Genomic DNA, 24,302 nt, shown 5'->3' with positions numbered 1-24,302 from the left:
GGGACCTCACCTGAAGTCATGACAAGTGGCAGAGATGGGATCTGAACTGGGGGATTTAAACATTCCATACTCCAGGCTCATTACCTCAAAATCTATGCTGCCTAAGATGGGGCTGGAGCGCCCAGGCAGACCTGCTCTGCGGCTGCAGTCCTGGTCCTTCCCCTTTCTGTGCTCTGCTGGTCCCTGTACACTAGGGGATACTTATCCCAGAGGTCCTGGGCATCAGAGGCCCCACATTAACCACTTCTCCCTGGGTAAGTGGGGGTTACATGCAGACACAGGGTCCACTGTGTGCTGATGGAGCCAGGGCTGCTTGTAACATCCTGAAGTACCCCAAACAGGGAGCCAGCATTACATGGGTCCTAGGAAGACCTTCCAGCTCCAACAGCAGCCATGAAAGCATGAGAGTTATGAGTGACCCACAGACCTGCCCAGAACAAGCTCTCACTCAGGACTCACATCAGCCGTGGTCACAACCACAGACTTCCAGGCAGCCACTCTCAGCCTCGGTATACAGGGCTAGTGCCCAGCAGCTGGCATGTGTGGCATGCTGGTTAGACAGGGATTCCATGGGAAGAGGACACCGGGACTCAGCACACTTAAAGAAGCAACTGAAGGAAGAAGCCCAAACCTGACCAAAATTACTGATGTTCATGCTTTAAAGGGCACCCAGGAGAAGTGAGCGCACTTCAAGTCTGATAAGGACATGTAAAGAAAGCTTGCAAGGCAGTGACAAAGGTTCACATGACCTCATTAAAAACCAAGCAAGGATTCGATCCTAATACATGAACTGGCTTTGTGCGTGCTTAGCCTGTTTAGACGCTCACCTTCCTGGACATAGATAGAAGACCTTCGTCTTCCCGCAGGGCAGAGAATTTGGACTGCTCTTCAGTATCGAGAGGGAGGGGGAATGGTGTGGGGGGAGAAGAGGAGTGGGGATAGGGGGAGGGGACTGGGGGGAGGGGGCAATATTTGGGAGGAGGGGAGGGAAATGGGAAACGGGGAGAAGGTGGAAATTTTAATTAAAAAAGAATAATAAAAAAAAAAAAACCAAGCAAGGAGCCGGGCGGTGGTGGCGCACACCTTTAATCCCAGCACTTGGGAGGCAGAGGCAGGCGGATCTCTGTGAGTTCGAGACCAGCCTGGTCTACAAGAGCTAGTTCCAGGACAGGCTCCAAAACCACAGAGAAACCCTGTCTCGAAAAATCAAAAAAAAAAAAAAAAAAAAAAAAAACCAAGCAAGGGCTACAGACAGCATTTCTCCAAGGCACAAATGGCCACTCCACCTCAGCCTCCAGCACTGCAATCAGAACGGTAGAGACGAGCACGGGCCAGGACACAGAGAAGCCAGGATCCACACTGCCAGCAAATGTGTCAAATACTGCACTGCTTTGGGAAGTCTGACAGCTTCTCCAAATGAATGATGTCATCACCCCAGGAAGACTCCCAAGGGAAATACTTGCTCAACAGCACATGAATGACGACCCTATCTACAGTAGCTGGCAAGTGGTCTCCCCACAGCAGAATATTATTCGGTCATAAAAAGGAATGGCCTGACACCCACTACACCATGAGTGGAGCGTGACGACATGATGCTAACAGAAAGAGACCAGCTGTGAAGGCCCATACCATGTGAATTCATGATAGAAAACACCAGAACAGGCCAATTACAGAAAGCAGGCTAGCTGCAGGATGGGGGAAGATACAGGTAACTGCTAACAGGCCTGAGCTTTCCTTGGGAGTGATAAGAATGTTCTGGAGTTAAGAGTCAAATGGTGCTGGCCATATTACCTAGTGAGAACACTGGAGCTCATGGAAGCATAGTCCGACATGGACATTTTTACAGTGTGTGACCCAGCTAAGCCAGACCCCACTCAGGGTTGTCAAAGAGAATGGGAGGGTGGCAGGGGCCTGGTATACAACACGTTCCAGCTTTGTAAGGTTATGCATATTTATTGAAAATTTCCTTCACCAACAATGGTGAAATCAAGACCTCAAATTACAAAACATGATGGCAGTTGATACTTATAAAAATAAAGCGAAGGCCTGCATTTCCCAGATCTGTGCACATTCCCTTCAGTTCAGTCTGTCCTCTCATCAAAGAGGTCATGGAATCTGATTCCTTATGATGTCACTGCAGAAAACTGCACTCAATTGACAAACAAAAACAACAACTTTGCTTCCAAATAGCACAAGTCTTTAAAATGACTCTCCCCATAATAAATATAGAAAATAGCCTGTAACAAGCATGTCTTCGCTTGGTCAGGGTTGTAAGCTTTATGTAGAAAGTGTTTCCCGACAGCCCTTCCAGGCTCTGTGTCTTTGGTGCACTGGCATGGGCCTGATGCCACTGGATGCTGAGCTACTGAGCCCCTCCTGTCAGAGCCCAGCACAGTGAGGTACTTCAGGATGTACCTCAGAGATGCCTGGAGAGAACACACTAATCCAGCCACAAGCTGGAGATGGGTTCCTTAGAAATCGGCACCTCCCAGAATGCTCTTCTGATGCCCTGTGTGGCCATCAGAGTGGTCCAAGGCCTGTTGGCTCCTGTGGCAGGCCACTGTGATGATCACACTGACGGGGTCCTTGGTGGGTGGGTCTGCTGTGCAATCTGCGGACGCTTTGCCCTGGGCCGCCTCCGCTTCGGCCGGCTTTTGGCCTTGCTGATCTGTACCACAAAGAAGGCCAAGGCCACCATGGCTCCAAGGAAGGCAAAGACAGGAATGGTCTGACCCACCTCTTGGTTGTAGCGGCCGGGCATGATCCCTGCAAGAGGACAGTCATTGGTCAATGGTGCCACAAAACTATAGCTACAGCCTTTCTGAGAACCAGTTCATCAGAGACCAAACACTGACTCCATTAGCTTGGGTGGCAGACATCACTTCTGAGCCAGAGTTTAGGAGCCTAGGCTGCTAACCACAGTGTTGCTGAGAGGGTCATGAAGCCCATTTTCATCAGCTGATGCCAAGCATCCCTATGTGTATGAGGGAGTGGCTTAACCTTTTGGCTTGTAGGTGGGCAGGCAGGCAGGCCTCAATCCTGTCACAGCCAGCCTCCATCAGCAGGGTCTAGAGAAGGTTCTTGGTTCTCAAAGATCAATGGAAGACACACTAGTCTCAATCCAGAGGGGAACAGGACAGTGCTGGAGTCCTGCTAGCTGAGGAAGAGGAAGCCAAACAGACAGATACTAGAAGCCTGCTGGCCGTGTTCCCCAGGTGGCAATACCTCCTGGAATGGCCACCAGAGGAGCATCAGATTAAAAGTCAATGATTCTGTAACTATCAATGCCAAGAGTTCCAGAGCTTACTATCATTGGCGTACCCCATGTCTACACTTCAGGATTTTAGCTTCACCTCATGATGTTCCCATGGTTAGCCTGCAAGGGCTGGGGTACCTTTTCCCAACCAATTCCTGAAACCCAGAGAAACCCCACCCTCTTGGGAGCTATGAACCCAAGAAGGCTGCAGGAGTTTACAAAATTAAAGGACCACACACACTGAGCTGGAGGGATCTGGGACCAACTCTCCAGGCTAAAACACTGAAACCTGGACAGGAAGTCTGTTCAGGCCAAAGGTCTTAACTGTGCAGAGGACAAGCTGGATCACCTCAGGAGCCTGTTATAGCTCAGTCAGCTGTCAAGACAGGCTACAGAGGACCCAAAGACACCAGGGACCAGCATAACAGAAAAGTTGTTTCCTGGTGCCCACAGTTCACATCTGCCTGCAGAAATTTAACAACGAGCATCCAAATTACTGTGGAAAATTTTAGGTGTACCATGTGTCAAACACACTAAAAATTGATATTTAAAATACATATATAGAGGAGCTGGAGAGATGGCCCAGTGGTTAAGTGTACTTGTTGCTCTTATAGAGGACCTGGGTTTGCTTCCCAGAACCACATGGTGGCTCATGACCATCAATCTGTAACTCTAGTTCAAAGAATCTGAAGATGATGTCTGACCTTCAAGAGTACAAGGCATACATGAGATATACATTCAGGCAAACACTCATACACATAAAAATAAGCTTTTTAAGTTAAAATGTGAATATAGGATTTTTAAAGAGAAATAGCATCTTCATCTCTAGATCTACTCTTAGCCTTGCCAGTTTGTACTACAAAGGCGACCAGGACTGCCACAGCTTCCAGGGATGCCCGGGAAGGCAAGGCCGGGCTCTTCTCCTTGGGGAGGGGAAACACCTGGAAAGCCTCAGAAAGATTTAGTCCAGAAAGATGCCTTAAAGGACTTACCTCCAGGAATGTCCCAGGCACCACTTTCTCCAGGGGACAAAGGTCTCACTTGAGGGCGATTCGATCGAAAGTTGGGTAACACTACTTTGTCCAGGTCAATGGAGAGCAGCTTCTGATGTTTCCAAAGATTACTTCCGGAAATAGATTAGAACAAAAAGATAAGCACCCATCCTCACCTGGAAGCTTAGGTGACACATAACAATACAGGGCTGCGTGAGACCCTCCAACTCTGATTGCCAGTCAGAGAAAGTGCCTGCATCCAGGTCCTGAGAAAGGCAAAAGTCAGATCCATGCTCTGAGATCACAGTACGTAAGGAAGAGCTGTCCTAGAGGATTTATAAAATATCCCACCCAAGACCATTACTGTTCAACACTGAGAATACTGCCAGGCAAGGCAAGAGGACAGTCACAGAGACCAAGGTGTCATGGAAGGCCTTTTTTTTAGGCTTCAGCTTGCTTTCTGAATGCAAAGCACTGTAGTGAAGGAGCTCCTGCTGAACTCAGAGACCAGCACCCACAATCAGAACAGGATAGATTTGCAAGTACTCCAGTACTGAAGAAGAGGTGAGCAGGAAACACCTGCCTGCCTGTGGTGACAACCAACAAAGCGTGTGCTGGAACTGTGGGTACTCGGGTGCAAGTAAGGCAGAGCTCATCACTGTTTCCTCTCTAGGTCTGAGGAACTTGGTTGGGCCAATGCAATTAGAGCTGAAGATCACAGTGGCTGATACACTTCAAACAGTAATGGGCAGCCTGTGGACACCTTGAGGAGAGCCAAAGTCACCAATGGAAGGAAGCTATCTGGAAATGAAGAATTCCTTATCTTCCTGTGTCAGTCCTCCTAGAAATTGTTGGCTGGTGTCTTTACTTTAGTTGGGGAAAGGCACAGGCAACCAATCCTAGCAGCAGCCAAGCATAGCTTGTCACTGGCGAGGGATATGAGAGAGACCACAAGAGGCTCCTGGCTGAGCATAGCTCAGCCAACTCCAACAAAACTGCATTCCAGCCTGTTTTGCATGACTTAATGCTACTGCTCAGGTTAATCTGTCTGAAAAACTAGCTGAGAAAGACATGGAACCCATGGCATCTTAAGCTTTCTAAGTGTTGCTAAGTGAACATTCTAACGGTGTCCTGTGTCCTGGAGCTGACCTGGGGGCTCACTGCACTTCTCAGTGGTGCACTGAGGTAAAAGCGCTCATGCTAGCACTGCAGTCTCACAGCACATTGTTCAGAGATGGAGGGTCTGCCTTGAGCCAGTGTTCCCACAGCAATGATACCTAAGAACACCTGATGCCCAACCAAGACCTGGGAAAAAGCCTCACCTCACAGAGATGGGAACTTACCCTTAGCAGGGCTGATGGCAACCTGCAGCTATCTAACATAGACAGAGAATCTTCTAGAGATTCAAAATATATCCGACTCTAAGTCTCTGAAGACAGAATAACTTCCCTCAAGATGTCACATGTGAGATAAGAGAGCAGCGCAGTGGTGTGGTAAGGAGAGGGGGTGCCGAGAGCAAGTCAAAATTAAATTCTAGGAGCTGAGCATTATCAGCAGCCTGGACAGACTCAGAGTGGGAGGGATTATCTGATGTGGCCAGCCAGATACCAAGGGTACTGTTATCTATTCTCAGAGCTTTTAGCACACACTGGGGAGAAAAACCGAGCTTCTGGCACTCTAGCTAACCTGGCTGCTCTTTGAGCAGGAGCTGCAGATCATGTCTGGAACATAAAGTCTAAGATAACAGAGGCTCTAAATAAATAAAGATTCAAAAATGGAAATATACTACAAGTTTTAAATGTGCAAGGTGACTGAAATGGAAAAGCACTCTTCAATTAACGGTTTGGGAAGAACCTTTAAAGACCAAGTGATGTGTGTAACTTTCTGTGTGCAATGGGAGCACAGAGGCCAATGGTGGTGTATGACTCGCTCTCTATTTATGTAAGACAAAGGTCTCTCGTGACATGTGGTGCCTGCTGCTTCAACTAGACTGGCCAGCGAGCCCCAGGCATTCTTCTGTTCCCACTCCTCAGTACTGCGGTTACAAGTACTGTCCTAAAGGAAGCCTATGCCAGGAGGAGTTGAAAGAAGCATACACCGGCCCTGCAAACTTCCCCTATTTTGTCCTGCTTAGGCACAAAGCCAGAGAGAGAAATTAGAAGGTGCAAGCTGGAGAAACAGTTTAGCATGGCCTGGCTGGAGAGAAACTGCAATGGGAACTCAGGTCTAAGAAACTGAAGGGAATGAGGCAGATGATGTCAGGTGAGAAACAGAGGGGTGGAGCCACACAAGGCCACACATCAATGCAGTTCCTATGGACAAAGGCTACAGTCTACATGGCAGGTACTTTTGGCTGGGCTACCACAGCAAAAGCCACCTACTAGGAGCAGCTTCAGTCCTGGCTGCAGGAAAAATAAAATCTAAAACTACCTGCATTCCATATACAACACTTTGGACAGGGAACACAGCTTCCTTCATGACAGCTCTCAAATCCCCAACTGGAGCCTGAGTTTAGCTTCTGCTCAAGACAGCACTTGGCTAGACCCCAGCTTTCCTTCCAGAGTACTCTACTGCAGGACACCACCAAAGCACATTTCTAAAGATCAATATGGAGGTTTGCTCATTTCCACAATTGTCAGAAAATGACAAGCTAGATCGGATTATTTAACAATGATATCAACAAAATTGCATTCTCTCCTATAAAAAAGGAATGAGTCACAGGCCCTGGAGAACAGCGAGGAGAGCACAGGGAGACACTGACCTGGGTGCAGTCTCATTCACAGGCTGTGGCTTCGCCCATGACAAGTGTGGACAGGCTGGAAGAGGTCGAGGTTTCGGGTCTCCCAAGTGGGCCTCAAGAACCTTGGAGTACCGATGAAGGTGGTTCCCTGAGGTTAGCAGCAGTAAGAACAGAAGAGGTGATCACCATTATAAAAATACAAGAGAGAAAAGGTGGCGCTGAGTAACTGTCTTTCTGCCAATAGCTCACTGTGTTCTGTCAACTACCCCCACATTTCAGGGCCTCACCTATGGGTGCCTGGTTGCCTTCATCAAGGTCACAATGGCAGTGAGCCTTTGCAGACTATCTATCATACATATAAGGTTACTAAGGGCAGTAACACAGAAAAACCCCTCTTCTAGAATATTTAATTCTCTGGCAAAGTAAACAAACCAATTACATTTCTAAAATCTGTGCTACCCCACACTGCAGCCACCAGCTACACACTGCAATTGAGCAAATGAAATAGGTGTTACACATCTAAGCAATTTTTAAAGCACCAGACTGAAATACATTATTAAAATGAATTTTATCTTTTCTACTTTGTATGTATGTGGGGTACATGGACATACACGTTTGTGTGTGTGGAGGCCAGAGATCAACGTTGAATGTCGTCCTTACTCTACGTTACTGTCATGGAACCTGGAACTCATAGATTCTGCTGGACTGGCTGGCCAGTGTCTTAGCTCACCCAGAGTTGGGGTCACAGACATCTGCCACACTCAGTGTTTATGTGGATGCTGAGGGAGGATCCAAACTGAAGTTTTCATGCTTCTATGGCAAATACTTTGTTAACTGAGCCACCTCCCCAGTCCTCCTTATATTTTAATGTAGCTGTTAGGATTTCTCTTTCTTCAGTACTGGTTTTCCTGCACTTCTGAGATGGGGTCTTGCTATCAACAGGCCAGTCTGACCTCCATTTAGTCCCTTCCCTTCATCACTCAAGAGCTGAGATTACAGACATTCACCACCACGGCCGGCTGCTACTATAAAATTCTAAACGACATCTGTGGCTCACATTCTTCTGTGGACAGAGCTGCAAGGAAGAGAACATTCAGTTCTTTGAGTACACAAGTACCAATCCACACAGACCCTGGAGGGCAGGGAGCTTTAGGCTCACATCACACGGCCTGAGTGACCTCAGGTAGCTGCTTAACCTCTCTTCCTCCTGTTTCTTCATCTGTACACCAAGAATAATACTATCTCTTTTTATAAGATCACTGAAAGGTATTCATGAGTTAATCCTTACAAAGTACCCAGCCTGGTGCCTGTGCCCAGAGAGCGCTTGAAGATGCTGGGCCTTGGGACTGGAGATGGCTCAGTGGCTAAGAGTGTTACTGTCCTGCAGAAAACAGTAATCATCAATGTTGGGTAGCTTACAACTACGTGTAATTCCAGCTCTATGGGGCTCTAACGCCTTCTTTTAGCCTCACCAGGCACTTGTACATAACCCCCATACACAAAATTAAAGTATTTTAAAAGATACTAGATTCGAGCACCTACATACAGGGCCCACTAATTCCTGTCCATCCTGTCCATAGCCAGGCTACCAGCAAACACTGAGAAACATTCACTGCTCCCACGGAAGGGCAGGTCCCCATACTAGCTGGTAGTACTGTGTCTTGATGCAGCACTGAGCTGGCTCAAGTCCCTGCTGAGGCCTTATAAGAGATACTCACCTTCCATCCTTTCAGGAGGGGCCAAGCCAGCTCCACTGGGTGGGCGCTGCCGATTTCCTGAATGGCTGAGGCTGGGAGGGGTCACGCCATACGATGTGTACTGAAGGAGCGCATCCAGAAGCCAAAAGCAGTCTGCAGAGTCAACAGGCACACTACTTAGGATCCAATTTGTGAAAATGAATCCCTCCAGGAGAACTGAAGAACACTAACTCCCATGAAGAGGGAGAGATGGAGATTCAGAAGTCAGAAGTTTAGGTCAACATGAAGCTGATACCCTCACCAGACTCCCCTACTCTTGAGAAGAAGGTGTTTTATTGGTCAGGGTTCCAGCCCACCCAGGGCAGTCTGCTCCAGTACCAGGTGACTGTAGGTGGAGTTTACTCTGTCTCAGGGCTCTAGGCAGTCCAGCCCCACTGTGACTTGTTTGGACCACCTGCCTGAGTCTTACACAGCTCCAGACAGCTCATGGGCAAAGACAGAATAGAGTTCATTCAGAGGCAAGACCATGTGACACCCACCGAAAAAAGAATAGCCTCTACAAAAGGAGCTCCAAGGACATGAGCTGCTGCTAAGGACCTGAAGCCATCCTGGGAACTGGTAGGTTTGAACTATGAGGGAACACGCAAGGGAAGGCGAGTTTAAGATCAGAGGAGAGCATCTACTACTTGAGTCAGTGGTCCTAACCAAGATGGTAATTCTTTTCTGGACATCTCAGAGTCCAGATCTAAGAATACAAGCAACTCTCACTAAGAACTGCACAAAGGCCCCGGCCCCTTCCTAACGAGGCTGCAGATACTCCCATCCCAGACCTGGTTTCTCTCTGTCCACTCCCTCCCTTCAACCCCCCATGTAACCAGCCCAAGCCCCATTAACACCTATTTGGACCACAGGAGCTTCCAGAGTGGGAAAGGTTGTTAAGTACTCTGCTCTGGAAAGAGCATGCACTTCTGGTCAAGTGCCAAAAGCCCCCGAGGACCCAAAGAACTGCCATCTGAACTGCATATGCACAGACACTTAAAATTTTAATAAAGACTCTTAACAGGAAAGCTCAGATCCTAAAGAGAATTTCTGTGGTAATAAAACATTAATCTCCTATCTGCTGTGACTTTAAAATTTACTTTTTTTTTTTTTTAAATCATAGTCTAAGGATTTACATAAGCTACTGAAGTCCAGTCAACATCAACTTGCAGTTGGGGAAAGATATGGCATCTGGCATGTGCCTATGGCACCACTGTCTGAGGTGGATGCAGAGTCTGAGACAAGTCTGGCTTACCAGTATCTTCGCAAAGCCCTGTAGCGTTTTCACCGTTCCTTCCCTAAAGTAGGAAGGCAAGATCCATCCATACCCAAGCACATGAGCTGCACACTTGGAGGACACAAGACACAGGCTGCACAGGAGGCACAACAGAGAGCTAGCTCTGCCTTCTTGCTTCCTGTCCTCGAGAAAATAACAGAGGACTGACAAAAGCTCTCAGCACCCCAAACTCTCAAGTCTTAGGGAAAAGCAACAAGCAAGGACTCCAACACACATGGCCAGGAAGAGAAGTCAGACCAGAGAAACATATACACTAACGAGTTCACAGAACCTAGCAAGAAGCCTAGAAGGGCAGAACATGGGTCAACTAGGTTAAGGGACAGTGACTCATGCCCATGAGATGGGAAAACAGAGGCAGGTACTGAGAAATGTAGAGGTTTGTGTATCCTATGTGTTAGCCTTCAGGTATTTGCAGAAATATCCCAGCAATCAAAGTACCTGGCACTCCTATGACTGGCTCTTGTGGGCACGTACCTGTTTATTTATCCAGCATCTGGCCAGCATCTCTCCAGAGACAAAGCAAAGAGGACCGTGTACCCAAACCATTAAGCCTGTGTGCGTCTCCTTTTCTTTTATGGCCACGCTAGGTATTGAACCCAGGGCTTTGTATGTCCAAGGCAAGTGCTCTACCTCTGAGCTGCAGCCCCAGTCCTCCTGTGTGTTCTTTTCTTACCCTTCTGTCTGTGACTGTCATCCAAGCAATTGGAGTCTCCATACAACACGATCCGGCCTCCACCCTCAGCTGGGATCTGATAAAGCCCCAAAATGGGAACATTTTCAACAACTTCTGTCTCTTGTTGTAAGACCTCCAATCCTACAGTAAACAAGAACAGCGGTGAGAGTTCTCTGAGGGAATTGCTGATTTTCTAGTTGCCACTTGGCCTGAAATTTGACCTACCTGACACAAGACCAGCAAAACAACATTCAAACAAAACAGTACAAATCTTCAGAACAGGAAAGCAGTATTTAAGCATTATTAATTTTGGTTTTAATACACTCCAGCTCTCACAAGTTCAGCCTGCACTGACACCTCAGGTTCTGTGCTGCATTACAGGGTGGGTCAAATGTAGCTACCTTTAAAATGTGCATCTGTCCATATGCCATTTAGTGTAAGACTTGATGAAGCACACACACTAGCAAAAGCATGTCTGAACTGTCAAGCAGACAGCACATGAAACATTTAATGAATCGAGATGTAAAAATGTACTAGTGCCCTTGGCAGCTGCCAACAGTATAGCAGCATAACCACACTAAATTTACCTTATGCAAACTTAAGTTTACCCTACTACCAGACACCATTGGAATCTGCAACTATGCCTGTAGCCAGCTCTCACACACCTCGCCTCTGCGGAGTGAAATAAGGGATTTAATAGGACAGACACAGATGGCCATGGATGCACTTACATCTAGCCCCAAGCTATGTAAGAGTTTTCCTGTTTTCCCCCTTTTCTTGCCCTCCCTGTTTTTCTTTCTTTCTTTCTTTCTTTCTTTCTTTCTTTCTTTCTTTCTTTCTTTCTTTCTTTCTTTCTTTCTTCTTTCCTTCCTTCCTTCCTTCCTTTTCTTTTTTCTTCTTTATTTTTGATGAAACTGGGGCTTGATTGAACCTAGAACTAGGTAAGCAAGTCACTCGACTACTGAATCATCCCTTTCTTTCTAACTTCTGATCAGATGGGATGTCCTGCTAAGTCACCCAGGCAGGCATCAAGCTTATGATTTTCCTGCCTCAATAGCTAACAGTAGTTAGGATGACAAGTCTGTGCCACCTTGTCAGCTTTGACAACAAGGTCTTTTCTGCTCTAACATGACATGTACTATCAACGTCCTACCTTTTATACCCAAAGACTATCCAAGTTAACACCAAGCAGCTGACTTTTTAGAATATATTAAAACACTAAATAAAGTATACATCATTAAATCTACTTTTGCCAAAACACTGAACTGTAGGAGGCTGCAAGCCAGCTAAGGGGCCATGACTTTTAGCCCCCAGAAGTGGCAAGCCTGTGAGGGCAGCATTTAGAAAGTACTAACTTATTACAGAGCTGGGCCAAGAGGCTGGCTTAAAATCACCTGGTGCTTAATGTGACCACAAACAGTTGAGAAACATTGCTTCATGTTTTCAACTGATAAAATTGTCTCTCCATTACAGAAAAACAGCCACCTTGAAGGTGGTGTTGCTAGTTACTTTGAAAACAGGCCATAGATTTTAGGAGGAAACGGCTCCACCAACACATGTTCACAAGCTGTCACAGGAGGCATGTCGTCTCCTGGCATTTACCACTGATGAGACATGTCCCTATAGCTCAGAATCCCAGCTCTGGAGTGACAGTCATAAGAAGGTCCTGCCCTACTGTCCTGCACCTAACTTTCAGAATCAGCAGCGGCCTAGTTTGTCCCTGCTCCACTCAGCAGGTAAGTTCTGTGCACTCAGCAGATTACCCATACTAGGGGCCTGGCCCAGACTTGAGTGATGTCTGCTGTAGGTAAACACAGACAAACAGCAATGCCCACTGGAAAGGAAGATGTTGTTGTTGTTTTGTTTTGCTTGTTTCTCGAGATAGGGTTTCTCTGTGTAACAACTCTGGCTGTCCTGGAACTACCTCTGTAGACCAGGCTGGCCTTGAACTCACAACTGCCTGCCTCTGCCTCCTGAGTGTTGGGATTAAAGGTGTGTCCCCACTACCTGGTGGCAAAAGATAAGTGTTTTTAAGAAGAGCCTTCGTCAGGTTAAGAACTCTCAAATCCATCAAGACCATGCTATAGCAGAGCACACCAATCACAGAACAACCCTTAGACTGTGACCAAGACAATTTTGAGCCCTGACCTGGAGAACCCCATTTCCTTTGCAGACTATACACACATATTCAAATTATCAGCAAGAGTCTGTCATACTCATTTTGGAATCCTTCAGGGTCCATGCCACAGTATACAAATACTACTACAATGAGCTTTACCAGGAACCAGAGCAGATGGAAGGGAAGGCCTGGGACTGCTAGTGGCATTCCTAACACCCAACAAACACGCAGAAGTGGGCTGTGAGGTACACACAAGGATGCACCAAACACTGCTGAAGCAGACACTTGAAAAGAGTGAAATGCACAGTAAATCTCTGCGGGAGGGAGAGGGGATAAAGGACACTAGAGGCCTGTGAACAGTACCCTGTCTTTACCTTGGTCCTTGAAAGTCTGTGTGATCACGACACCATCTTCTGGAAACTTGGCGATGCTGCAACCCGACGCATAATACACTGGAAAACAGTTGCTCACCATTAAAGAAGCAGAAATGCCCAACCCTCAACTCACTGATCCAGCATGCATTTCAGAGATGGTCTACATCACTTTATTTTTAAAGATTTTTTTTTAACCCGAAGAGACAAATGGCTATTGCCTGTTGCACTTCAACCAGAAGTAATCACCTCAAACTTCAAGTAGAAAATGCTGGTGACATATAGTTTCTAAGAAATTTTTAAGAAACATACAAATAAACATTTTTTTTCTGCCTATTTTGTTATATATCCCAGAGTGACTTCAAACACCTGGTTCAGGTTCTTGGCTCCCAAGTGCTAGGATTTATAGGCATGAGCAACCATGGCCAGTTTATGTGCAGAGTACCCAGGGCTTTGTGCAAGGTAGACAAGCACTCTATCAACTGAGCTACATGGCTCAGCTCTGATGGGACTGAACCTAGATCCTTGTACATGCAAGACAAGTGGCCACTGACCTACGGCCCCAGCCATAAATGTGGTTTTTGAGGACACCGATTAGGTCTTTCCAAACTACAGCTCATTTGAATCCCATCTCTTCTTCAAAAGCATGTAGCTCAAACCCTCATCCTTCTGCCAAAGGCATGCCTCTACGCACAGACACAAAGCCTTACTGTCATGGTTTGCCAGGGCAAATTCTCCTTCATAAAGGCCGTCACTGAACCCCATGTTCCACACAGATAGCAGCTCGTTCAGAGCTGGGATGTTGGCTCCTCCAGTATCTGGCATCCACCACTGCCTGTAAAAGTGGCAGCAAGCACAAAGAAGGCAAGAATTAAAATCCTCCCATACACTTCCTCTTTCCCTGACAAAACATGGTATCTTCTGTCACAATCCAGTCCACACATACACACAAAAGTGTCAACTGAAACAAGCTGTTTGGTTTGAGAAATACATAAAACCTACTGCTCCAGTAAATGTGTAGAACACATTCAAGCTTTCTTTTATGAAATTAAAATCAGAACTTCACTGGCATCCAACCCAGACAAGTCGAGTCTAGATCTCGCCAGAACTAGAAGGAGTAAGAGAGGTTCTGCCAAAGACAATCTGTAACACAACACAGCACTGTAGCACTCAGCCGTTAACTACACAGGTCTCTCTGAGGAACAGTTCCTCGGGTGGATGTCAGTTTTCTCATGTTCAGTCTGAAGGATGCAGGACAGAACAGCATCAAACAGAAACCAAAGCACAGGTGTCTCAGCTCAACAAGCAAAGACAATGACCCCAACTATCATGGAGCCCATAAACCTCTGTCTCCACAAGGAGCTTTCTTCACCCACAGTCCACTACGTACAAAGACCACCCCAAGTTAAGACAGTCACACAAGAGCTTGCTAGGGGACTCTAACCCCAAAGCCATACCGCCATGCACATGCCAACTACAACTGTACCTTGTGTTCTCATCGTAAAACTTCACTTTCCTCATAACAGAAGTGTTGTACCAGTCACTGAAGATGACAAGGGAGAGGCCGTTGTCCACGTCCCTCCTCAGCTTGGTAATCTCCTCAGGGAAGTACTCTTCCTCACTGTCCACCATAAGCAAAGTGCCTGCCGGAAGAATTGCCAGTCTGAGAACCGTCACATCTGAGTAGCAGAGGACAATTCACAAGTGCCACCTCTTACTGGTGTCCCACTTAGGAGTCTGGTTGGTGCCATGTGAGACACACGTGGCCAGGGCCCAGTAAGTCACAAGGACCAACTAACTGTGCTCTTTGGTTTTCACTTTTGCATAATGTAAAGATTTTTCATTACTTTAGGAAAGTGATAGTATAGAAAGACTAGAACAGTGAGGTGGAACCATAAAAGCTCCTTCCACCAAACTTGAATTCAATCCCAAGGATCCATAAAAAGGAGAAAATTCCAAGTGGTAAAAATAAAAAGACTACAAATATCTCTGTGCACAACCAGTGACGTTCTGTACTCAGCTGAGAATTACAACCATCACGAGCATTGTGGAGAGCCTCATTCTTCACCTCCACTTGGTCACAGGGACTTTCCCAGGCTCCCTTTATTGGTCCATCAGTGAACACTGGAAACACTCAATACATGTACGTTGTGGGCTGAAAAACTGGCCAGCAAGGCTGCTCACCATACTGTGTAGCGTCAAAGCATGTGAATGGGGCCCCGAGCACCTCCACGAAGTAACCCATGCTGCGCAGATGCTGGTACATGTCCCTGAAGTTGGTGTGGACATGGTCGCCATTCCTGAAAAGCAACAACCAGAGTGGTCAGATGACTACTCTCCACTGGTTACCAAAGGAGGCCAGAGCTGTCTCAGCCTTTCCACGACTGAGAGAACACGGCAGGTGCAGATGATAAAGTGATGCAAAGACAAGGCTTAAGCTGTCCTGAGCAGTACTTTAGAGGGCCACATTAACAAAGACAAGGCTTAAGCTGTCCTGAGCAGTACTTTAGAGGGCCACATTAACAAAGACAAGGCTTAAGCTGTCCTGAGCAGTACTTTAGAGGGCCACATTAACAAAGACAAGGCTTAAGCTGTCCTGAGCAGTACTTTAGAGGGCCACATCAACTTGCTAGTAGCCACCTGCACATGACAACCACCTCAGAGATGCATAGACTGGTGCACTGTGTACAGGTTAAGCACAAGATTCCCTATCACCTTGGTTGCTTTCCTTTCAAAACATGCTCAATTTCCCTGCACATCTGCCTAAATGCTGGCAGAAAGATCCAGAGCCCATCTCCTTAGCCATGCCCACTTGACAGGCTCCTTCCTGCACAGGCCATGGCCTTGCCTGGTGTCAGTCTCCCCTATTCCTACCATATGTCTCTGATCAGAACCCACCACACTCCCTTTCAGGAAAACTGTACTTTAAAAGGCAAATCTGGAGCTAGAGAAATCGTTCAGTGGTTAAATTGGCTGTTCTTACAGAGGTTTAATTTCCAGTATCCACATGGCAATGCACAACCACCTACAACTCCATTTCTAGGGGATCTGATGCCCTTTTTTGGCCTCTGCAGACAATAGGAATATAAGTGGTACACAGAAATATATACATATAAAACACCCATACATATAAAATTTTTAAAATGAATTAAAAAAAGGCAAGTCCAACTCTGTAAGAATCCTGGTCAAGCAGGGCATGGTGGCACATGCCTTTTAATCCCAACACTCAGGAAGCAGAGGAAGGTAGATCTCTGAGATCAAGGCTACTCTAGTCTACAAATTCCAGGACAGCCAGGACTACACAGAGAAACACTGTATTGAAAAACAAAAAAGAATTTTGCAACTTGATACTTTTCTCCCCAACATTTCACCATGGAGCCCATAGACAGAAGTGGATGGACTGGAGTGAGTTGTGGAGAAGGCCTTCTTTCAGATGACCATGGTGGTCTACATATGACCAATGGAATGCAGAGAGGAAAAACTTGTCAAGAGAACAGGGACAACACCCAGGCCTTAGTCAGAGCCAAAGGAAGGCCAACGTGGGAGGACAGGAAGACAGCCTGGCAGCGGGACTGAGCAGACTTGCCCGCTGACTCAGTAGTAGACAGGGAAATAAGACAACAGAGTGTGATGTCAGTTTCTGCTGCACAAGTGCATGTCCAGAGAAGTGGCTGTCCTCACAACACAGCTTGGCTCCCAAGAGTGGCAGGAGTGAGGACATAGCCCTAGGGTGACAGGGAATAGGCAAAGCTGCCACTCACCAGTCTAAAGGGTCATTCTTCATCCGCAAGTTGTCCCTGGGAAAGTAGCCTGGCGGGTAGCGGAGGTTGTGATACTGGTCCCAGAGGACTCTCTTGCTCCGAGGAGGGGTGGGAATGATCTTCACCTTAATTGGAAGCTTTACTGTGGAAGTATGCTCGGCACCATTTTTTGACTAAAAAAGAAAAGAAAAAAAAAAAAAAACCTTGAAATGCACCTCCTTTCTGAAAAACTCTCAGCTCACATTTTAAAACTTTTTTTTTCTTTTTTCTCTTTCCTTTGTTTTTAGATAAGATCTCAAACTCAGGGTGCTGGAGAGATGGCTCAGTGGTTAAGAGCACTTGTTGTTCTTCCACAGAACTTGGGTTCAACTCCCAAAACCCACATGGCAGTTCACAACTGTCTGTAACCTCAGTTTCAGGGGATCTGACACCCTACAAGGACATACTTGCATATAGATGAAAAACCAATGCTCATTAAAAAACAAAACAAAAAAACCCCCTCAAACTCAGGATCTTTCTTAATTTCCAGATGCTGAAATTATACGCATCAGTACCATACTGTGCTTACAAAGGTTGTTCCTATTTACCAATCTAACATGCATAATTTAAATATAAGAATATATGACAATAACCTACGTCATGTGTTGCAATTAATTCTGGTCAAACTCAAGAGCTGACTTTTAAAATTCACGTATTTTGTTCCTAAAAACCACTAAAGCAGTGCAAGACCAACCCCATATTTGCTTCCTGGGAGACAAATTTCAGATGCACTAATTTTGATCTTGAAATTAGGTCCAAGAAGGTCTTGTCTGCTGTGAGACAGCAGCAGAGCATGAAGCACAGAGAGGGGTTTAAACACAGCTGCTCTGAAGGCCCTGGGCCATAGTTCATGGCTAATGAGGCTAATCCAGTCAACCTCAGTGGTCCATTAAATGGAGACCCTCAACACTGAGTCTGCCTCCCATCTCCTTCGCCTGGCAGGAAAGGTTTTTTTTTTTTTTAAAAAGCTACTTTCTGGTGCACCCTTACTTCTGACTCTGCTGGAGAAGCCACTGTGATCATGATGTGGCCCTGTGCGATGCCTTCCCAGGAAGCTGCCTTCTTGGTCACAGAAATGGAGATGGCCAGGTAGCCTGACCAAGGCCATAACACGGAGGAGTAGGAGAAGGCCACTTCAATGTTGTCTCCATTCTGTGGTAAATAGGGCCGCCACTCAGGCTGTAGGAAAAAGAAAACAGGCCAAGGGTGAAGTGAGCTGTAGGGGACGCAAGTGAGCTAGCCTGGTGTTGAGGACTACTTCAGTACACAGGGTAGATGGTAGTCTTGGACACAGACGTGACGCCAGCAGTCCACAAGACCACCGCCACGGATATTCTACAAGGTTATAAAACTCCACCATCCCTAAGAAACTGGGTGCAACTGTCACGAGTTCTCCAAGAACTTGCATCAGATGACGAGAAGTGACACAAGAGACAGACACCTCAGACCTGTCCTCAGAGTCACACTGACTGAAGCGTCACAGATGCCAGCTGTCACCAACCAAATCGCGCAGCTAGTGAAGGGCACCCGGGGGGAGGGTTGCGCACTGGCTGCAGACTGCCCTATTGTATAATACACACACCCCATCATGTGCCAGAAGAGAGAGGAGAGGGAGGCAGGCATGAAGAGATCACCTGGAAACCATACAGACCTAAGACACTGACTCCCTCACAAGCCATAAAGCCCCAGAATCAGGGCAACTGCCTAAGTGACTCAGCATAGCTAAAAAATAAATAAAGTTCCAGAAAAGAGGAGCCTGTAGGATATAACACCACAAATCCCAGCTTTAATGACTACTCTTGGAAGCTACTGGTTGGCAACTGAGAAAAAAAAATTTTAACTCCCACCCATCTCTTAAGCAACAAACGTTAACTGATGAACAAACTTAATGTTTAATCCTATAAACAAGAATTAGTATTAATATAAAACTGACTTTAATATACCTCTGTAGGGGTTTATAATTTTTTCAAACGACAGAAAAAATAACAAAAGATGAAAATTCAACTATATCAAAATACAAAACTTTTACAGAAGAAGTGTGGACTAATAAAACAAGCACATTAAGTCATATCAAAGAACAAGAAACCTGGGGGTGGCACATTGGGGGACTCTATAAAAACCATAGCAACAGCTATCTTTTCCACGATACAGAGAGACTGTAAGAGCAATAGGGGAAACTCAAACTCCAGTAAAAAGCAGGAAAGGAAACACAAAGGTCATTGGCATTGAGAGACGATAATTAGTAAACACACATAGAGGTACCCAACTCCTGGGGTACCTTCACTAACCAGAGCACCTATCTCTCTAAAAGACTCTCTCTCTCTCTCTCTCTCTCTCTCTCTCTCTCTCTCTCTCTCTCTCTCTCTCTCTCTCTCACACACACACACACACACACACACACACACACACACACACACACTAAAAAACAGCGGCGGCAATATTCACACAATGGACATCACTCAGCCATAAAAAGGAGTAAATCACTGGATGATGCATGAGGAAACTTGAGAACATTTTCAGTGAGAAAAGCCAGTCACAGCAGGACACACACAAATCCTCTAGTATGGACTGTGCAGAGCAGCCAAACCAAGAGATGGAAAGCAGACTGAACCAGGTATGGCAATTAATCTCGCATTTGGGAAGCAGAGGTAGGTGGATCTCTATAAGTCTGAGGCCAGCCTGGCTACGGCAGCGATGGCTACACAGAGAGACAAATACAGAATGTATCTCTAATACAAAAAAGAAAAAGCAGACTGATGTGATGGAGGAAGGTCACTGGTTAGTTAATAAAGAAACTGCTTGGCCCTCATAGGTTAGAACATAGGTGGGTGGAGTAAACAGAACAGAATGCTGGGAGGAAGAGGAAGTGAGCTCAGATGCAGGGCAGCTCCTCTCAGAGCCAGACGCGATGAAGCTCTGACCCAAGATGGACGTAGGCTAGAATCTTCCAGGTAAGCGCACCTCAAGGTGCTACACACATTAATAGAAATGGGCCAGGCAGTGTTTAAAAGAATTCAGTTTTTGTGTCGTTATTTTGGGGCATAAGCTAGCCAGGCGGCTGGGAGCTGGGTGGCAGGAACGCAGCTCGCAGCTCCTACAACACTGACGGCCGGGGAGGGAAGACAGAATAAATGCTGATGGGTGTCTTTAGGGGTGACAAAAATATTCCTGAATGTAATGTTGGCATAGCCATATGAATACTAACAACACACTGACAACGGAAAAGAGTCTCATGAAATACTGACATGGTACACATGGTATGGACGCCCCATAAACACCACAGCAGCAGTCTAGTGGTACAGCTCTCTTGGAGAGAATTTGGTGTACACACCAACAACTGAAGTACATTCACACCCTGACTCAAGATTCTCATCCAGGGACTGCAATCTAAAGAAATAACTCAGAAGAAAACTTTGTGTGCAACAGCAAAATATTTACATGTAAAAGCCACACAACTGATCAAGCAAGAGTACAAGTAACCAAATGATAAGCCAGCACCCCATCATGCTGAGACACTGACAGTACACTGGTGTATTTTCATATGTTTACAGTGAAAAAACTGAAATAAATTTTTGCCCACTACACATGACATGACATATTGTTGCAATAAGGTCTGGTAAAGAAAATGTTTTAAATAATAGCTGGATACTGGAGGTGGAAGTCAGTCTTCTATGCTTCCCCCTCAACCCTTTATCACTGTGTTATCTACACCGTGAGTTGTTAGAAAATTATGAAAGTAAAATTCAAAACAAGGGTCAGACCTTCTAAACATGAAGGCCTATTTATGTTCACTAAGGAACAAAGTCATTTTCACCAGTCAGTGGCTGTTAAAATTAAAATGTTCTCTGACATTAAGGTGCCAAAGCCAGAGAATAAATTAAGGCCTCAACTTTTCTGTAGATGAGCAGATATGATTTTCTGTATGAGAAAGAGCTGTCCACCACCGCTCTGAAGCTTAAGCAGGTGAAAGCAGTACCCCTCCCCGTTTCCAAGACAGGGTCTCATTATGTAGCCCTGGCTGTCCTACAACTCACTCTATAGACCAGGCTGGCCTTGAACTTAAGAGATCCACTTGCCTCTGCCTCCCAAGTGCTAGGACTAAAGGTGTGTACCACACCCAATTTAACCCTTTTTTAACGTCAAGAGGGATAACTAAGGTACGAAAGTCTGGGCCATGTCACACAGAGAAGTTTCACCTTATCCACAATTCTTCCTGTGACTCCCATGCCATTGAGGATGGTGACATTAACGATTGTTGGCATTCCTCCATAGTAGATGGGCTGGGAGCAGTAGGGCCACATGTAGGGACACTCAGTCAGGTCGATGTAGCTAGGACTCAAGCTGAAACAACGAAGAGAGTGTTAGTGTAGACCACATCGCGGAGCAATGGGGAAGCAGGCAGCAAGCTGGGCACAGGTAGCACAGTGGAGCTGCATACTGTACGGCTTTCCTGGCTGGCCCTAGGGGTGTGCTCACTATGCAGCTCCCCGACTGCGGGAGTAAACAGCAGAGGTAAGTAGGAAGCACCTCCCACCTTCTGTAGTCAGGGGCTCTGCCAGCTGCAATGGTAGCAAACCATGGACTGAAGTTGCAAGAGGCTTTCTTGGGCAGAAACACACCCATGTACTGATGCAGCCTGCTGCTTGATCAGACAGCTCTATGAAACCCTGCCTGGGGGCTGGGCAGGAGGGGGAAGCATAGGAAGCCTAAGCCTGGATTCTTCCAGACACCCTGCTCACCAGTTGTCTTCCTCGCTTACAGCAGGGTCCCTCTGTATTCTTGCTCTGCTGTACCAGACACCCTCAGCTGAGACCCATAAAGTCTTCAGTAAAGTGCTGAGCCTGGAGAGGTCCCGGCCTGGCTGAGATAGTACAGAAGTGCTGACACAATGATCCTGCATTTACTCTCATTGGTTGTGTCTAAAAGGCATCAGTGTGCAGTTAACACTATGCCTAGCAAGCACTGGTGTCAGAGATTTGTGCAGATGGGAAGACACACAGGAAGTGGATACAGCAGACACACAGTGGGCATATGGCTCTATTCCCTGCTTCGTTTACCTCATAATGGTGCACTCATCTTGAACGTATGGGGCAAACTGAATTACTAGGTAAAATCCTAACATTATGTTTATGTACATGCTTTCATGTTCAAGAGCACATCTGGGAATGCATATTAAAACAGAGGTCAACCTCAGATAGTGTTCCTCGGGACGGATGGATGTTCAACTTGTTTTGTGGGGTAGGGTGTCACACCAGAATCTGAGTCTCACAGATTCAGTTAGACTGACTGACCAGCAAGCTACAGGGATCTTCCTGATTCTATGAATGGGCTACTGCATTCAGCTTTTTCATATATATTCTGGGGGATTGAATGAATGATCTCATACTGGCATAGCAAGTACTTTACAGATTGGGTCATTTCCTTAGCTTCCCCAACATCTTTAAGGGTGTCCTGACTTCTATGGAAAACTCTAACCAACACGTACTACATTTAACCATTTCTGTTTTCTTTCTTTCTTCTTCTTCTTTTTTTTTTGGTTTTTTGAGACAGGGTTTCTCTGTGAAACAGCCCTAGCTGTCCTGTAGATCTGGAACTCACAGAGATCCACCTGCCTCTGCCTCCCGAGTGCTAGGATTAAAGGTGTGCACCATCACCACCTGGCTACATTTAGCCATTTATAATAAATATCACCTAGTCTTACTCCTGGGGACTGGTTGTATAGCTACTATTGTCTGAGTCGTAAAAGTACCTATACTCCATGAATAGTTAAAACCAACTACTATGATTCAACTAAGAATTCATGAACAAGCACAATTCATTACCACACACATATACACACAAAAACAAAACAAAAAACAAAAAAACCAGCACACCACGGCCAAACAGTACAGTTTCAGACTCATGATTTGATGTCAGGAAGTCTAAACTACAGGCATCTTATCAATGCTGAACCAGTCTACAAAATTTTAAGCACGGTCTGAGTGTGAAACACTACAAAACCAGCAACCAGGAATTCTTATGATAAAACCTACACTGAGTCCCAAAGGCAGCACTGAATACAGTGAAGAAATACTGAGGAGCCACATGGGAGGCGACTGCCCCCAGACAAAACTATCAGCACTATACTGGAGACATTACACAACAATCAATGAATACCTTAAATTTTTAAGAAAGTTTTAATTATGTGTATGAGACGGTGTGTTGGTATGTGCACCAACTGCAGGTGCCTGCAGAAGCTAGAGGCATCAGATCCCTCTGGAGCTGGAGTTACTAACAACTATCAGACACCCAATATGGATGCTGGGAACCACACTCAGGTCTTCATAAGAATACTACACACTCTTAAACACTGAGCCATGTCTCTAGCATCTCTGGTACCAAAAAAGGCTTAAGGGTTGGTAAGAAAGACAGATGTACCTCTGTTTTCAATTATATGATATGTTAGTATAGCTGGAAAACTAGAGAATCAACAAGCAAACTGAATCAAGACATAATTCACAAGACAGCAGGACATTAAATTATAAGAATTACATCAACTAGCTAGAAGCTGTAACAAATGAGAAAAGCCTGGCAATAATGACAATAAAAAAGATTAAAACACTTAAACTTACTAAGCAATATGTGAGACCTATAAGCAATATGTGAGACCTACAGGAGTCTGTAAAATCTCTTGAGAGACACAAAACCTTGAGCAAATGGCACAGTAATTCTGAGCATGGTACAGCTATTGCGAACATGGCATAGCCATTATAAACAAATACTGGGACTCGAGAGATGTCTCAACGGTTAGAGCACCAACTGTTCTTCCAGAGAATCCAAGTTTGAGTCCCAGCATCCACATGGCAACTAACAAAGGTCTGTAGGTCTGTAACTCCTGTTCCAGGGGTCGCAAACCTTTTTCTGGACCTCACAGAACTACACATAAGTGGTGGACAGGTATACATGCAGACAAAATACCCATCCACATAAGAGAATGGTTTTGCAAAGGACCCCAAGTTTGGTTTTCAGCACCCATGTCAGACAGCTCACAACTGTCTACTAACTCTACTTTCAAGGGATTGGATGCCCTCTTCTGGCCTCTGTGGCAACTGCACTCACATGCACACCATTCCCAATCCCCACAAACACAATTAAAGACATATTAAAACAAACCATTCCTCTTTGGCTGATTTAAGCTTGTAAACCAATAAAAATGCTATCAAGTTTTCTTATAAATGAGCCTAATTCCTATGAAAAGCCACACAAAGAAAAAAACCTTAAAGAAGAGCCAAGAAGATGAACAAAAGAGACCAGCACTACTATACATTAAAACACAAAT

General features: G+C 45.8%; 1 protein-coding gene across 1 annotated transcript in view; it reads right to left on the bottom strand.

Annotated features, from left to right (window-relative positions):
• Nucleotides 1-1,926: 1,926 nt before the first annotated feature.
• Nucleotides 1,927-24,302, bottom strand: part of Mbtps1 (membrane bound transcription factor peptidase, site 1) — a 52,629-nt gene continuing 30,253 nt past the window's right edge. Inside the window, exons 12-23 of the mRNA XM_057753197.1 lie at nucleotides 21,181-21,325; nucleotides 17,975-18,163; nucleotides 16,946-17,118; nucleotides 15,369-15,484; nucleotides 14,671-14,827; nucleotides 13,895-14,019; nucleotides 13,188-13,265; nucleotides 10,695-10,835; nucleotides 8,707-8,838; nucleotides 7,010-7,136; nucleotides 4,249-4,379; nucleotides 1,927-2,766 (exon numbers count right to left, since the gene is read on the bottom strand). Coding sequence (XP_057609180.1) covers nucleotides 2,570-2,766; nucleotides 4,249-4,379; nucleotides 7,010-7,136; nucleotides 8,707-8,838; nucleotides 10,695-10,835; nucleotides 13,188-13,265; nucleotides 13,895-14,019; nucleotides 14,671-14,827; nucleotides 15,369-15,484; nucleotides 16,946-17,118; nucleotides 17,975-18,163; nucleotides 21,181-21,325 — 1,711 coding nt within the window. The 3' untranslated portion in view covers nucleotides 1,927-2,569. The remainder of the gene's footprint in view (nucleotides 2,767-4,248; nucleotides 4,380-7,009; nucleotides 7,137-8,706; nucleotides 8,839-10,694; nucleotides 10,836-13,187; nucleotides 13,266-13,894; nucleotides 14,020-14,670; nucleotides 14,828-15,368; nucleotides 15,485-16,945; nucleotides 17,119-17,974; nucleotides 18,164-21,180; nucleotides 21,326-24,302) is intronic.

This window comes from Chionomys nivalis, chromosome 21, assembly GCF_950005125.1.
Source record: "Chionomys nivalis chromosome 21, mChiNiv1.1, whole genome shotgun sequence".
Classification (NCBI taxonomy): Eukaryota; Metazoa; Chordata; class Mammalia; order Rodentia; family Cricetidae; genus Chionomys; species Chionomys nivalis.
The sequence above is the reverse complement of the archived record's forward strand: the minus strand, read 5'-3'. Positions and strand labels throughout refer to the sequence as shown.